General features: G+C 39.1%; 1 protein-coding gene across 1 annotated transcript; it reads right to left on the bottom strand.

Annotated features, from left to right (window-relative positions):
• Positions 1-214: 214 nt before the first annotated feature.
• Phax (phosphorylated adaptor for RNA export) lies at positions 215-6585 on the bottom strand. The gene is made up of 5 exons (XM_067774709.1): positions 6270-6585; positions 5355-6189; positions 5127-5218; positions 4652-4928; positions 215-4590 (listed from the first exon to the last, which is right to left on the bottom strand). Exons 1-5 carry the CDS (start codon positions 6318-6320, stop codon positions 4367-4369), a joined length of 1479 nt encoding a protein of 492 aa, XP_067630810.1. The 5' UTR covers positions 6321-6585; the 3' UTR covers positions 215-4366.
• Between the last annotated feature and the right edge of the window lie 8804 nt (positions 6586-15389).

Here is a 15389-nt window from a genome sequence, read left to right as displayed (position 1 = left end):
AATATTAAAACGCGACAATCAGCATTGATTAAAGTTTTGTTTCAAAAACATTTTGGATTAAAATTTATATTTCATGGTCTTAAAATAAAACTTTTTAGAATTAAAACACAAATTTAATACCAAAAATGTTTAAGTTCAATAGCAACTGGTATTAAAAGTAAGATTCCACTTTTTACCGTGTACTAAACCAATATTCATATTGAAAGGCGTTGCGTTTTTTTTTTCTTAAACATATTTATTCTTTATTAGTATGTATGTATTTTATTTTATTCCATAAACATGTTTCTACAACATTCGCTTCCAGACTTTAATTGCATTTGTCATTAAATAAACAAATTAACTTTATAAATTTTACTTGTATACATACAAACACACATGTATACTGAGCTTAATTCACAAAGGCTCTAACCAACACATTTTTCGAAACTCTGTTTTATACAGATTTTGCAATAATATATGTGACCCGGTCTATGAAATAGTGGGCCCCATCGGGTAAGGGGATCTGAATATACCCGCGGTAGGTATGCTTGTCGTAAGAGGCGACTAAAATACCAGATTCAAGGGGCTGTGTAGCGCAACCCTTCAGGTTGCCAGAGCAATATATAGCTTCTCCAAACCCAACTGTCAACCTCACCTATCCGCGGCGAATCCTGTTGCACTAACAGACGAGGCTCTGGCGACCCCAAGCTCCTCATGGAACTTGGGGTGGGGAGGGAGGGAATGGCCTGAAGGTTTAATGTGGCCACATAAATCGCTCCCGAGATGGTCGTGCTAGCACCTTAATGGTGCTGTGGTACCGGAGCGTACCGGATCTGTATCCGGCAAAGGACCATCACATCGATAACACTCCCCAAAGCCTTCGGGGAGCAACCTTATCGCTACACCAACAACAACAACCCGGTCTATGAAAAGGTGGCTTATGACTCAAAAAAGAAATTGCGAGCAACAGCTGTTAACAACTGTTTTTTTTTTTTGCTAGAAACAGCTGTAAACAGCTGTTTTTTGAGTCATAAGCCACCTTTTCATAGACCGGGTCACATATATAAATACACACCCAGTAAAAATTTGATGCTGTAATAATTAACAACAACGGAGTTATTCCACAATTAAAAAGCCATATCTTCATGCAGTGAATGAAGTTCATGAAAAAAATCAAATAAGAGTTCAGAGCTTTATGCGTTTGTTAATGGAAACGTGACTATAGCAAATACATATCATTTAGAATGTTTCCTTTGGACATTTTGTTTTGTATTGACAGTAACTGATTTGCTTTTCAGTTTTGAAAAAATAAACTACGGTCTTTGATGTTGCGCATTTGTAATGACATGGCAAATTCATAGCAGGCCCCCCTAAAACAACATTTATTTGTTAAACAAAGTTATCTATGTTGTTGTAGCGATAAGGACATTCCCCGAAGGCCTTGAGGAGTGTTATCGAGTTGATGGTCCTTTGCCGGATGCAGATCCGGTACGTTCCGGTACCAAGCCGGACCATCTCGGGAACGATCTGCTATGACCACATGCGACCTTCTTGGCCAATTAGAATTCAGACAATTTTTCAAATATTTTTTCTTCTATTCAAGAGGAGCAGTGATTTAGATGAAGAAGATTTAACCACTATCTTTGTTGTTGTAGCGATAAGGAAACTCCCCGAAGGTTTTGGGGAGTGTTATCGATATTGATGGTCTTTTGCTGGATGTAGATCCGGTACGTTTTGGTAACAAGCACTATTAAAGTACTAGCCCGACCATCTTGGGAACGATTTAGTATGACCACATGAAACTTTCTAGGCCATTCCGACTTCCCACCCGCTAGATTCTTGAGAAAATTGCGGTCGCCAGAGCCTCGGCTGCTAAAGGAGCAGGATTCACAACGGGTAGGTGAGGTTGACAATTGGGTTTGAGAAGATATAAATTGCGATGGCAACCCCTTGAAAGGGCTGCGTTACACAACCCCTTGAATCAGTTTGGTATTTTAGTCGCCTCTTACGACAGGCATACATTCCGCTGGTATATTCTAAGCCCCTTAAACCGCTGGGGTTCATCACCACCTGTCAAGTAAACGCTTTATCGAGTAACCAACATACAAACGAACTTTGGAATTTCTTATTATTACGGATGCATTGGATGTAATCTCGATGTACACATCTTGAGGAAAACAGTACCTCCACGTCATCACGACTCAGAAAAGCCCACCATTTGCGGAAAATATCCCAACTCATCACTACGCTCCACAAACTCTGTACTGTAGAACCGTGCCTATATATGCATTGAGCTCAGCATGCATTGCCTAACGCACCACTAGCTTATCCGCAGAAGTTATTAGTCACCAACTTCACTGACCTCGGTGTTACAATGGACCCTAACTTGACTTTAGGTTACATATAGAAACTTGCGTTAATAGGGCTAAAGGTAGTTTGGCGTTCGTGAAAGGTGGTCAAAGGAGTTTAATGATCCGTGCGTTACTAAAACTCTTTTTATATCATTGGTGAGGCCAATATTGGAATATGCTTCGATAATCTGGAGCCCACGTTATCAAATTCACTGCGATAAACTGGAATCGGTCCAAAAACAGTTTTTGCTTTTTGCTTTGAAACAATTGCCTTTTGACACGTCAAGGAATCTTCCTCCGTACTGCAGCCGGTTAAAACTATTACAGTTGCCTACTTTACAGAGCCGTAGGGATATGCTTAAAGTCTTATTTATAGTAAAACTCTTAAGACGGATGATAGCTAGCCCATTTCTGCTTAGCGAAATTAAGTTCAACGTGCCAGTCAGTCCGTCTAGATATTTTCAACAACTGCATATAAGTACATGCAGAACGAAATGCATGACCCACTTCGTGGTATTTGTCATGATTTCAATAATCACTGCAAAAATTTAGATACATGCGATCCGATTTTCAGGATTAAAAAGTACCTACTTACTACCTTAAATATGTAAGGTGTAACTCCCTATACCTCTGTGTGTCTTTGCATTTGAATGATTTAATACATAAGTATACAGTATATTTTTGTAATTATTATACATTTAAGTTGCCAAGCCCTTTGTTTGTTTTTTATACTATACTTTCTTTAGTCTGATTAATTGTTAAATTTGTAGACTAATAAATAAAATAAAATAAAATAAACGATTGCAAACAAACAAAAAATTAATTGCAATAAATTTTGAAAGAGAACACCCTACTTATAACTTTCTGATCTTGAATTGTAATTTTCTAACTTCTTTTGTAATTTTCTGAACTTTAATTCTAACTTTCTGAATTTAAATTGGAATTTTCTGAATTTGAATAGTAACTTTTTGAAATTAAATTTTTATTTTCTGCCAATTGTAACTTTAATTTGCTGCGCTTAAACTGGAAGAGGCGTAGTGCTTAGCAGGTTTTTCTGCAAATTTGCAAAGAAATATTCATGTTCTCAATCTTTCCAAAAATTTTATATTTATCAAAGCGACCGCTAAGTGGAAAACGTCCTACCTCAGAAAAAATGCTCTATCTCAGAATTGGGTTGATAAAGAACGCACTATCTGAGAATTAATTTCATAAACACCTCAGCTTATGTCAAAATGTATTGAATTTGAACCCAGATAGGGCGTTTTTGAAACAAATTCTGAAATAGGAATAGGGCGTTATTCAAAAACTTTCTGAGACAGGGCTTTTTTGAAACGGCAGCCAAAATAGGGTGATGATATTCCACTGTGCAGTCGATGTCAAATATCTTTTTACATCGATTTAAAAAATAAAAAATTTATAGACTCTTATGGTTAAAATATCTTTATGCGTTCGGAAGTTTAACCTGAAAGGCTAATACTTCACGCCTTTGTGAATTTAGCTAACAGTATATACATATGTATACCTATTGTGTATAAATCATTATATTTTACTTCATATTAACTTTTGAATTCATCGCAGTCATAGCCAAAATAAATTACGTGCTGAAGATAGTTGCAGTTTTTTAGCGTAATTTCCTTGATTTTGGCATCCACTTTCTTTTTTGACTATGTCCTTATTTTAAATGAATCTTTTTATATTAAACGTGAAACATACTAAATTTTTTTGTGATATCAACATAACGTTCATTTTTACATTTCTCCACATATTTGCAGTTTCATCTGCACAACACAAAAAACAATCGGTCGAACGAATTTTGCATACAAAACCTTGCCGTTTATTCTGCGCTATATGAATGCGTAGTACTCACGTTCATATTTATACATATGTATGTATTTTTTGTTCATGTAAAAAAGTATATCTTAATATTTCACGACGTTATTTTTACAATTGTAAAGAATGCCTACGGTTTGCATACTACATGCAAAAATTTACAAATCTATACTTACTGGATAAGTACGAGCAACTTTTCTTTTTGTCTAAAATAAATCCATTTCACCACAATTTATATCGAGCAAGTCATCATCATAGGCAACTAAAGCTTTCGATGGAGATGTTAAGGCCGCCAATGCTGATGCAGAAGTTGATGGTTTATCAGGACTAGCAGCATCGGTATCCACATCAGATGTTACATGATTAATTGCATGTGCTTTGTAATCTGGACTTTGTTCATTGCCCACAGGCGAAGGCGGTGGATTTGACACTGTAATATAAACAATATTTAACTTAAAACGCCTTTAGTTTCTCTTCAATATATCATTTACAATTTCCAGTTTGATTTTCTAAATCTGATCCGAGCAAGAAATGCTGCTCTTTTCGTGTACCAACTGCTGGCAACAAGCCTTTTTCTTTTTCACTTAAACGTTTTTTCAACTCTTCCACTTTACGATCGCGCGAAAGTGCTTCCATTTCCTTACGCCATTTGTTCGTTTTTTGGCGATCTTCGGAAAATATAGCCTTATGCTCTTCTGGTGTGAGGCTTTCATGATTTTTTAATAAAAACAGAAATACACCCCCCGGTGTACGGCGTCTCTTGCCATTCTGCGAAAAAGAGACACTTAGTAAATAGTCGTTAAAATATTATTAAATTATGTTTAATAAAACTGTGCAACGATTTCATCATTATAGTTTGCCAAACTCAGTATGGATAATCAAGCCCTCTACACATTTCATTTCGACTATAAAAATGCAGTTGCACTTTATTATTATTAATAAATTTTTTCATCTAGAAAGCCTCACCATTATCATCATGCCGCCATCAAATTCTATGCGTTGCGTTTCTTTGTAGATTTCTACAGGCAATTTAGTTCCCAATACGTCCACAATACGAACTATTTCAAGAAATGAGAAAAAACTTGCATTGAATTTATACGCAAAATATTTACGCATATGCAATACATAAAACTGTAAAGTATGAACAGTCTATTTGTAGTCTTATTGATCTATGTATGTACTTCTTTAATTTACCTAGTAAATCATCTCTTTCTTCATGCAATTTATTTGACATTTCACGTGCCACATCAGCGGGATCACGTCCTTCCAAAGGCTCCAAGTCTAGTATATGTCTAGGCTCGTACGATGTATCCGAACCACTGGTAGGCGATGAGCCGCGCCTACCACGCGACGTACGTGTACGATAGCCTAAGCGACTTTTAACCGATCGACGATGTACCGCTGCTTCGCTCGCACACCGACCACGTTTCGCTACCGGCAGTAATTCGTTGTCTGAAAAATCGTCAGTGGAATTCGATAGGCGTCTTTTCAAACAGTTACCACCATTCAACCGTCGATGTAATGAAAAGTTATAATTCTCAACATTACGGTCATTAATAGCATCGTCAACACGCGCAACTTCACAACCGCGCATATTTTCGGTTAATGCATCCTCTTGCAAAGCCGCTGTCCAAATATTATATTTCTTGAAACGTGCACGCTTTTCTTGTGTCTCTATATCCGCAGCAGCTGGTTGTGGCACACGAACCATCACTGTGCGATGTACTCGTTTTCGCCGTTTGCGTTGTCCAGCATCAGCTGTTGATCCTAAATCATGTGCGGAGGTTGTTGTCAACATTTTTTTTAGGCATTCATCGGACGATTCACTTGATGATGAATCACCACTACTACCATCCAAATCTCCCAATTCGTCCTCTTCTAAGGCTCGTTGCATATCATGACAAGTAGCTAATGGGCTACATTGCTCGGCAATAGAGGCAGCCTCTTCAAGTGTCGGCCCCGTCGTGTTGATTGACAATGAACTGGGGCGTTGCAATGGCGTATAACCATCATCTGAACTTGCAGATATCTGTGAATTAATGGAAAACAATTACATTCAACAGCATATTAATATATTTATTAAAAACAAAACATTAGTAATATCCTCACCTCGCCATCTTCCAGCTCAACATCAAACGTATTTGCATTTAATTCCATCATAATTGCAGCTTAAACAAATATGGTGCGTGGAACTTTCGCCGTAAATGTCGTCTATATTGCGACGTTAACCAAGTACAACCGATCACATAAGTAAAACTATTTTAGACATATTAATTTGTGGTTAAGTTCCTAGAATGGCATTCAGTTGATAAATATAATCGTCTTGGAATTAAAACTTTAATTTAAATGCACCAATGCATAGTACAGGTTTACAAGTATGATATGTATGAGAAGGAAACAATTCCTTGCTCTTTGTAACATTGTGAATGATGACAAAGTGTGATCTCTTATCTGTCAACTGCCTGACAGCCTGTTCAATATGGCTACTTTTCAGCGTTTTGACAGGCTGTTCAATATGGCGGCGCCTATCTTCAGCGGGTGATAGAAAGAGATACAGAATGAGACAGCGATAGTCAAATACGAATCAGGTGATCCAATCACTTTGGAATTTTGACGTTTTTGCAGAAGAGATCACACTTTGTCATCATTCACCATGCTTTCTAACTGCCGTTTGACAATTCGTTCAGTGTCAAATGCGTGTTCCACGCAGGTTCCACTGAGTTCCACAAAGGTTTGACACCGAACGAAGTGTCAAAATTACGGGGGTTGCTGTCGTGGAAAGCGACACAGGGAAACAAAAAACGGACCGGAATATCAGATACGGGTTGCTGTGATGGTACATTTTTTGAACGAATTTAGTATGAAAATGTAGTGCACCTTTATGGTTCCGAAAGAAAATTATACAAAAGTCTTGAATTGGGGTATCTGAGGACGCGCAGTTATTCCAGAATTAAGAAAACAAACACGGGTGCTAAATTTTTCTACCCGTTCAAAAGTTCTCCACGAAAAATAGTTTGAAACCGAGGTCGACTGTGGAAAGAGAAATGAAAAGGCGCGTTTTGTCCTGTTATCAATAGTCCAAAGGGAAAAAGTATTCGAATTATTGGCAGCGATGCAAAAACGCGTCTATTAATACCTCCCCCGAAGGTTTTGGTCGTGTTTTAGCAATCGTCCCCGGTAACAAAGTATCACAATTTGTTAATTAAAATTGTTCAAAATATATGGATTTTAAAGAGATGTAATTAAGTGCTCGTTTGAAAGTAAATAAGGATATTTCTTTTTAATTTTACAATAAATATTTTACGCAGTTTTCGATAGCAGCTACTACACTTTTTTGGTCCCAAGAAGTACAACAGTGCGAAATAGCATCCACAAAGAAAAACCAACAAAAACAAGCATTTTATCAGGTGAGCGTGGCTGTGTATGTGCGTGCTGCTACATATCCTACTTGTAGACCTGTACTATGGCACAAATGTTCGTTTCCAACACTCGGTTAATTTGTGAATTGGCAAAGTTTTACAAGCAGGGTTGCAAAGCAGTTTGCATCAGCTGATATAGAACTGTGAGTCGATTGGCGCGCCTTTTGTCAAACAGTGTGAGTCTCGAAAGTAATATTTTACATTGCGAATGAAACTGTGATATCTTCTACATAGACGTCAAAATTCCAAAGTGATTGGATTAAAGGGCCCATTACTGATACTTAGCATAGCCTTGACTTGGCCTGAGAACTGTCACTTACAGTTCTGTTAAATGAACATTGCATGTTACTGATTATTCAAAACTTAGCAACACTTAGCTTGACTTAGAAATCTGTTGAATTTTGATTTTCTATGTAAGTTCTAAGTGACGTTTACATTTTGAGTTGCCATTTGTTTGTTTCCATTTCATTTTGACATTTTGTCATACAAATAGACATTTATTTAAAAATCAATTTCAACCCTGATTATGATGCCAGATTGTATGCGTATGTGGAGCATAATCGTGGCTAAGTTGCCAAGTTTACGCCAAGTCAAGTCAAGTCTATGCTAAGTATCAGTAATGGAGGCTTAAGGCTGAGTAACACAGCACTGTGCTGTGTTATTGTGTTAACACTCAATAATGTGCGGCACGCACACGCACACTTATCGATTAATTTATAACACAGTGGCACACTCGATGGCACAAAGCTGACTGTGCAATGCCGCTCAAACTTTTAAATGCTCATTACACAGTAACACGCTATATAGCACAGAGAATGACACTCAGATCGTAAGTGCACATACATACATAGTCCACTGTGCTTGTGTGTTGATTGCATTGCTTTCCAATGACACTTCACTCAAAACATATTTATACACATGATACAAATATTGCAAGATAAAACCGGTGAGAGGATAATGACATTTAAAAAGATTTTAAAATTCCCACTGCGCTCTCATAATTTTTATTTGATTTTGATTTTTTCATAAAAAAAATGGTGTCCACAGGGGCACTTACTATCCTCTTGATCAGATGAAATGAGTTTGAAAAATTGGAGTATGAAAGAAGATAAATGTTGCCATGATTTACTCTTCTAAATGGCGTAAAACGTGGCGTTAGAGGTAAGTAACACAGTACTGTGCTCTGATATTAGGGGGACTCATGTAACCGTATAAATGCCTTATAAAGTCTGTAAACGTAAAAATTTATCTAGTTTACGCACGAGCTGTCAAATTTTGTATGAAAAATCATTTACACAATTTGTATAAATTTACGCGCACATTTCATTGTGTAAACGCGGTAAACTCAAAGGAATGCAACCTTGCAGACATTACAGACGGCATTTTCATCAAAAATCTCCAACATCAGCAAGTAAAGGCGTTTTAGTTTTGATTTTTCACTTAATCTTGGTATTTTTTAATTTGTATAACAATCAAAAAAATTTTTTTGGAAATAATACAGCTGAAAAACAATCAAGTTTATCAAGAGTATTACTAGGTGCGTTCATATAACCGCGTGTGTAAATGGATATAATTTTACACCTTATAAGTTTATATGCTATCATGAGTCCCCCTATTGTGCCTACACTCATATCGACTTTCGATAATCAGTTATAACACAATTGTGTCAACACAATGTGTTAACACTGCAAAGTGTGCCTGTGCTACTGTGTTAACACTCAAAAAATAGTGTCATTACCCACCTGGATCACCTGATTTTTAATTGACTATCGCGGTCTCATTCTGCATCTCTTTCTATCACCCGCTGAAGATAGGCGGCCCTATGCATAGTGTACAACACCAAGTGTGTCAACTAAGCGATAAACGTCAAAATTACAAACAGCCTCGCTCACCTGATGCAAATCTCAGGTCTAGAGTTGCATTTTTGGTAGGTCCGAGTACTTTAAGCTGAGTTGCATTTGATAGTTAATAAACTTTGTAGTATTTACAGTTGAAATAGTTTCATATATTTCCACGGAAATATAAATAATAGAAGACTTTTAGCCTCCAACAATGCGGAAACATACGGATATAGCAAAATTTATTTAAATTAGAGTCAAAAAAGTCTAGAAAAACTTAACAAATTATAAAGCGCCACACGTGTAACATTGTTGTTTTTTCAAATAAAAATGCTGTTACCAGATTATTGTATTACACAAATATAATGAACTTGGGTACAGGAATTCAGAAATCATAGAAAATATTTTGCCGATATACTTTGTTGCTGTGTTTAAAAAGTTTTTCACAATAATTTGAAAAACTCTACGTTTTCTATGCTTTTTACACTTAGAGGAGTAACCTCTTATAATAAATTAAATTTTCAATGAAAATCAATAACTCTGAACTGAACAATGTTCACCATGAAAAAAATTAAAATGCTGTGTAAAAGGAGCAACACTTTTGTGACTACAAAAACCCTGTTTCAATCTTTTACGACCCTGCACACAACCCTTATTGACCGTTTTCAACCGAAACAATAATGGCAACCCAGATTTTCCCGTTATGCTAAATGAAGCGAGTGCCTGTCAGAAAGAAGTCAACACACTTGTGCTTATCCACAATGGTCGATTGGCGCGCCTGTTGTCAAACAGTGCGAGTCTCGAAAGTAATATTTTAAACCCATAGGAAATCGAAAAATAACAAACTCCGTGTTCCAATGGTACACGAACCAGATACGGATAGAGATTTAAGGACGAATTATACTCCCTTAATCCTAACGCCATAGTCGTACCCATACCCATATCCATAAACATCTCCGATGTGTTCGATTAATGGTGCCTTAAACTAAAAATCGTGAAAATTTCATAAAAATGAAGAAAACGCAAGAAATTACAAACATATTCTACAAAAAATAAGTCTCTTAGTCATAACGTATACAAAACAATTAATAAAATCTACAAAAATTTTTAGGTTATGGATATGGCGAGACACCGAAAACCAATTGGTTGGCTATTGTATGGTTATGGCGTTAGCGTTATGGTATGGCACCATTAATCGATTACATTGATTTCCATAAGGTATGTTCGATCAGCTGTTTTATCTGGTTATGGCTTTATGGTTATGTCACCATTAATTGGCCTTTTAACATGCAAATGCAAAAACAATGTGATCCGTATCTGGTTCATGTACCATTGGAACACGAGGAATGCCGGAAAATGTCCAATACATACCTTGCGTTCCAATGAACAGTGATCCAGATATCAAATTTCTGGCTATGTGAAGGTAGGTAGGTGAAATGGCTGCGACCCTGGTCGCCCAAGTAGCTATTTAAAGCCGTTTTGTGCCATGTAACTCGTCCAAAGACCTACGGAATGTTACGGTCAATGTATTACAACCAGCTAGAGTTGTTGATAAAATTAAGAATATTCGGGATTGCTATCACAGATAACCCTCTGAGGTTTTCTAAAAACGGGTTTCCAAGGAACCTTAGCCGGGCTCTACCTAGAGCCGGGCATTTATACATAAAGTGTTCTACTGTCTCCCTGGCATTTGGAATGCCCATCTTTTTCGCATGCGTAACTACTGCCCAATGGCGCTGTGAAAGTCTCCCACAAATAAAACGATGTGAGGGGAAATAAGTATATTTTGTAGTCATCCCACTTTCCTTTCTTAAAATGTATGAAAGTGCGTTTTTCAGTGGTGATGACTTCATCGGCAGATCGCTCGAGCGAAAGGATCATGGGTAGGTGGTCGGATGCCAATGTTACCATCAGTTGCCAGTTGACGCAGTTTACTAGTCCTGAGCTCACGATTGATAAATCTGGCGAACTGTGACAGCTTCCTACTAAACGAGTTGGGGCGTCTCCGTTTATTGTGCAGAACGTCGTTTCTTCTATTTGGTCCGCCAACATCTCACCCCTGCTCTCCGCCTGTAGATGAATGAGAATGCCATAGATGTTGTTGTTGTTGTAGCGTTAAGGTTGCTCTTCGAAGGCCTTGGGGAGTGTTATCGATGTGATGGTCCTTTGCCGGATACATATCCGGTAGGCTCCGGTAACACAGCACCATTATGGTGCTAGCCCGACCATTTCGGGAACGATTTGTATGGCCATATTAAACCTTCAGGCCATCCCTCCCTCCCCACCCCCAAGTTCCTCCAGAACCTCTTCTGTTAGTGAAACAGGATTCGCCGCGGTTATGGTCCACTTGGGAGAGTCACCCTTGGAACGCACCAGTTGGCTAGTGATAGGTAAAAGGTAGGACTCACCCTCACTCATGTCCGCCTGGGGTGGTTAAAACAAAATTTTGTTAGTTTCGTGCCGGTGGCATCGCCAAAAATTCCCGTGACCTTGGCGAACTTTCAATAACACCTGGCTCAATGGTGTAGGTGGCTCATCTCATCAGCTGATTTGATTCGTTTCATTGTACTGACTTAGAGATTGTCAAAAGGAGATGACGAACGTAAAATGCATCCGATGCATAGGCAATTATGCACTGCCGTGGTGGTAGAGTTTTACCTAATTTAGCGCACAACATTCCCACAGAACACAAAAGTCGCAAAGTTTTACGATTTCTCTACGTTCCATTCACCTAACCTCAACACAAAGGGTTGACAGCCGGAACGCGACACGCATAATGCTGTAGGGATGAGTCAACCCTGCTTTCTTCCAACGCTGAATGGAAGAGGAAAGAAAAAATTTTGCTGGACGACGATTTGCATGGCCATTTTTGCTGGGGGTAGAAGAGAAAAAAAAAGTTGGTGAAAAAGGAAAAACGTGGAGCGTGTGTACTGGTGGAAAAAGAAAAAGGCGAAAAGGTTTTTACGATATTATCTACGTTAACAATTAGAAACAAATAATTCATCATAAATTTTAAACAAAGATTTAATCACTCCAATGAAATATTGCCTTCGGTATTGAACTAAATGCAGTGAATACAAACGGTGTGAAACCTTAAAGATGTGCTGCGGCCCAAATCAGTGATGCTTAAATAGTGAAAGATATAATATTTTGAAGCAAACAAAATCTGGTATAGTTGAAATTACACGTAAATTGAGACCGTTGCTGTAATTTGCAGAATTGATTCTATCTCAAAGACATGTGTGATCGACGTGCATGGTTTGGAGTGAAATTTACCAACATAAGTTAGAAACCAAAGAACGAGTACTTAGATGCAAAACTTCTTATATATATTAAGGTTCACATAAAATTTGTCAGTACACTCATCATAAATAAATTTACACAACATGATTATACAGGAGCCTGTCCGGTGACCAATGGCATTTAGAACGATACCCCATCCTGCGCTAAGAGGATTACGTCCAAAAAGGTCATACTCGGCAGAATCGTATGTAGGGCAAAGCTGCAGTAGACAAATTGTAGACATGTGTTCTGCTTAGAATCGAATTCGTGAATATTTACCTCAACATCAAATATATTTACTGCAAAAATATTTTGCAGTTCAGCTGCAAATAAACTTTTCATTGACAGTTACAAAGTCGTCCCGTTAACAGACACTCGTACATTGAGTAAATATACCCACATCCATATATATAGAGTTGCAGCTGTAAAAGTCGGGCTCCCCGTAAGATCTGCAAAATTTGCTTGTTCGAACGTCGAGGTTTTCGTAATTGTGATGCGCGTTTCAGTTTAGTCTCAGAGCGCACATCCAACAGCATCATCAAAAAACGCAACGTCATATCGAGCACGACGGAAATTGAAAAAAAAGGAATCTTTAAGCTACACATACTGCTGCACTCACCACCCTCGAACGCACCCCGCAGCGATAACGCTACCACCAGCTATAGCGACAACGAAACACGTGCTGCCACCAACATTGCGTGCAACACCGCGCGCAACCCCCAGCGATAGCGCTAGCCAACCAAACGGGCTACCACCAGCTATAGCGCCAACGAAACACGTGCTGCCACCAACATTGCGTGCAACGCCGCGCGAAACCACCATCAATAGCGCCAACCAAGCGCGCAACAACCACCGGCCGTACCACCACCACCAGCTTTAGTAACAACAACCAGCAGGGCCGCCTCATATAGGCCTGCTGCAACATCAACCTCAGCAACAACAACCAGCAGGGCCGCCTCATAGGCCTGCTGCAACATCAACTTTAGCAACAACAACCAGCAGGGCCGCCTCATATAGGCCTGCTGCCACATCAACTTTGGTAACAACAACCAGCAGGGCCACCTCATATAGGCCTGCTGCAACATCAACTTTGGTCAACAACCAGCAGGGCCGCCTCATATAGGCCTGCTGCAACATCAACTTTATAACAACACCAGCAGGGCCGACAAGCATAGGCCTGCTGCAACAGTACCGGTAACGACAACTTACTAGCAACGACAACAAACACCAAATTTAGGAACAACAGGGTGAGTCCGTTCCCAGAATCTTTAAGCTACTCATACTGCTGCACTCACCACCCTCGAGCGCAACCCGTAGCGATAGCGCTACCACCAGCTATAGCGCCAACCAAACGCGCTGCCACAAACATTGCGTGCAACACCGCGCGCGACCCCCATCGATAGCGCTACCACTAGCTATAGCGATAACGCTACCACCAGCTATAGCGACAACGAAACACGTGCTGCCATCAACATTGCGTGCAACACCGCGCGCAACCCCCATCGATATCGCTAGCCAACCAAACGGGCTACCACCAGCTATAGCGCCAACGAAACACGTGCTGCCACCACCATTGCGTGCAACGCCGCGCGCAACCACCATCAATAGCGCCAACAAAGCGCGCAACAACCACCGGCCGTACCACCACCACCAGCTTTAGTAACAACAACCAGCAGGGCCGCCTCATATAGGCCTGCTGCAACATCAACCTCAGCAACAACAACCAGCAGGGCCACCTCATATAGGCCTGCTGCAACATCAACTTTAGCAACAACAACCAGCAGGGCCGCCTCATATAGGCCTGCTGCCACATAAACTTTGGTAACAACAACCAGCAGGGCCGCCTCATATAGGCCTGCTGCAACATAAACTTTGGTAACAACAACCAGCAGGGCCGCCTCATATAGGCCTGCTGCAACATCAACTTTGGTAACAACAACCAGCAGGGCCGCCCCATATAGGACTGCTGCAACATCAACTTTATAACAACACCAGCAGGGCCGACAAGCATAGGCCTGCTGCAACAGTACCGGTAACGACAACTTACTAGCAACGACAACAAACACCAAATTTAGGAACAACCGGGTGAGTCCGTTCCCACTCAACACGAATGTACACACATTTTATTTAATGTTATGACAACTTAAAAATAGGGGATAAGAGAGATATACTCCTGTTAACTGGATAAGTTAGGAATCAATGTAATACACTCATATATATATCTGCACACACAATTTAACAATATTTGGTGAACCAAGGATAGGACAACCCAAAATGTGAGAGGACATTACCAAAAAAAGGATTACACATTGAAATTTAATGAGAATAAATTATGTACATGGTAGCCAAAGGAATATTTGATTAGAAGTAATTATAGTGTAGGACATCACAAGCGCATATATACATACATGACGTATTAGCTTATTTGCATAAATGATGTAACCTATATATATATGTACATAAATAAAATTTTTTTTTCCTGAGAGACACTACAAAAGAAGGGTAAATAGTATAAATAGCAGTGCACGCGCTACGCCTGTGAGATCGTTTGGTATTTTTTTTTGGAAACCTACGTTTTCTATTTCATCCTTAAAATATCTAGTATGTCTTTAACAGCCTTACGGAATATTTATTAATTAGGCGTGATATATATTAAGCTTTATCTTCTTTTTCTTATCATACGGAATTTT

This window comes from Eurosta solidaginis, chromosome 3 (assembly GCF_040869045.1).
Source record: "Eurosta solidaginis isolate ZX-2024a chromosome 3, ASM4086904v1, whole genome shotgun sequence".
Lineage (NCBI taxonomy): Eukaryota > Metazoa > Arthropoda > Insecta > Diptera > Tephritidae > Eurosta > Eurosta solidaginis.
The sequence above is the reverse complement of the archived record's forward strand: the minus strand, read 5'-3'. Positions and strand labels throughout refer to the sequence as shown.